General features: G+C 51.2%; 1 protein-coding gene across 2 annotated transcripts in view; it reads left to right on the top strand.

Moving 5' to 3' along the window:
- Positions 1 to 1,352, top strand: part of LEP (leptin) — a 2,759-nt gene extending 1,407 nt beyond the window's left edge. Inside the window, exon 2 of one of the 2 annotated variants that reach the window (XM_003789761.1) lies at positions 801 to 1,352. In XM_003789761.1, coding sequence (XP_003789809.1) covers positions 801 to 1,160 — 360 coding nt within the window. In that variant the 3' untranslated portion in view covers positions 1,161 to 1,352. The remainder of the gene's footprint in view (positions 1 to 800) is intronic. The other variant, XM_012805146.1, reaches the window with a different exon arrangement.
- The last annotated feature ends 607 nt before the right edge of the window (positions 1,353 to 1,959 follow it).

Below are 1,959 nucleotides of genomic sequence, written 5' to 3'. Positions count from 1 at the left end.
AAATAAAGAAAACCAGGAAGAAGTGTCTAGAAGCAGAGACAGTTCCGAATTAGAGTTTTGAGCATGTCATAGAGAAAAACCTTTACGCTTCCTTCTTTGAAAATAATCCTTCAACAAGGCTGCCTGTGATAGAACCAGATGTCCCAAGTTGGGTGGTGCCAACACAGGCTATCACATGTCCCAAGTTGGGTGGTGCCAACAGAGGCTATCACAGGAGCAAAGGGGGAGACTGCTGGGGTGGTTAGCCTCAGTGCTTCAGGAGTGGGACAGGGAGCCCCTCCTGTCAAGAGAGTCAGTGGAGCAGTAGAGGGAGGTGGGACTCCCCAGGGGGCACAGCCTAAGAAGGTGGGCTTCATGAAGAACTTACTGGGAGGGTGGAGTCTGTTGAGGGTGGGGACAGTGGGATGGCTGGGGGGTGAGGGTGCTTATGTAGGACCTCAGGTGCCTGGGGAGGAACTAGGGCATCATGGCTGGTTTTTCTGCAGAGGCTATTAGGAGAAGGGAACGCTGGTCTGGAAGTGGAGGGTGAGATGGTTTGGGAAGGGCAAGAAGTGGAGGGGTGAGGTCGTTTGGGAAGGGCAAGAGTTCAGGAGACCATCTTAGGGCTCAGTAGTCACCTGGGCACAGGAAATAGGGACCTGGGCACAGGAAATAGGGGCCTGGACCAAAATGGTGAGGAAGAGGGGGAAGGAGCCCAGAGAACGAGCTTCAGTGGTTGTGGGGAAGGCAAAGAGCCTTGATAATGACCCCCTCTCCCGCCTTACTGAGCACTTACTACTGTCCTGCTTCCTCCTGCACAGCAGTTGGTCTCCTCCAAACAGAGGGTCACCGGTTTGGACTTCATTCCTGCAGTCCACCCTGTGTTGAGCTTGTCCAAGATGGACCAGACGTTAGCAGTCTACCAACAGATCCTCACCAGCCTGCCTTCCAGAAATGTGATCCAAATATCTAATGACCTGGAGAACCTCCGGGACCTTCTCCACCTGCTAGCCTCCTCAAAGAACTGCCCTTTGCCCTGGACCAGTGGCCTGGAGACTTTGGCAAACCTAGGCAGTGTCCTGGAAGCCTCACTCTACTCCACAGAGGTGGTGGCCCTGAGCAGGCTGCAGGGGTCTCTGCAGGACATGCTGCGGCAGCTGGACCTCAGCCCTGGGTGTTGAGCCCATCAAGGTTGCTCTTCCCCCAAGGATGACATGGAGGGAAGAAACCTTGGCTTCCAGGTGTCCCCAGGAGAAGAAAGCCTCATGTGGGCAACTCTTATCCAGGACTCTGTCCATTTCTCTCACTGCTCTAGGCCATCCTTGGATAGGCATAAGGCCCTAAGCTTCCATGTTGCTTGAAACCAAAGATATATTAATATATATGCATATATGATCCCACTCTCACCATGGAAGGGAGGGCCTATCCAGCAGAGTGGGCTATGTCTGTGATTCTCACCAAGTTCTTCAGCCTTCAACAAGAGCTGTCTTGTCCCCTCCCCATTTTGTCTCCCTCTCACTGCATGCTTCAATGTGACCTGGGGTGATTTACACAATCAGAACAAGATTCCATCCAAGAATTCTGAGGAGTACCATGAAGGCTACATCCATACACAGCTGGAAACTCCCAAGCAGCACAAGTTGGAAGCATTCATTTATTTACTATGTATTTTATTCTGGATGGATTTGAAGCAAAGCATTGGCTTTCCCAGGCTCTTTGGGGCCAGCCAAGGACAGACATGCTCCTGTGGTGCTTTTCCAATCTCATCAAAGGGTCTGGCCAAGGCAAACCCATACTGAGTGACTTGAAGGCTGGGATTGTCTGAGCAAAAGCTGGCAGAGGTGGCTCTCAGATTAGTTCTCTTATAACTGATTTTGTTTCTGCTGTGATGCTAAGTCACAGTCCTTGCAATGGCATTGCCCTGAGCAGAGATTCAAGGACCAGGTTCTTTCAAAAAGAAGATTAATTTTGTCAACTGTA

The sequence above is a fragment of the Otolemur garnettii genome, unplaced genomic scaffold (genome assembly GCF_000181295.1).
Source record: "Otolemur garnettii isolate 467f Iridium unplaced genomic scaffold, OtoGar3 scaffold00037, whole genome shotgun sequence".
NCBI lineage: Eukaryota > Metazoa > Chordata > Mammalia > Primates > Galagidae > Otolemur > Otolemur garnettii.
This window is presented reverse-complemented; position numbering and strand designations above follow the sequence as displayed.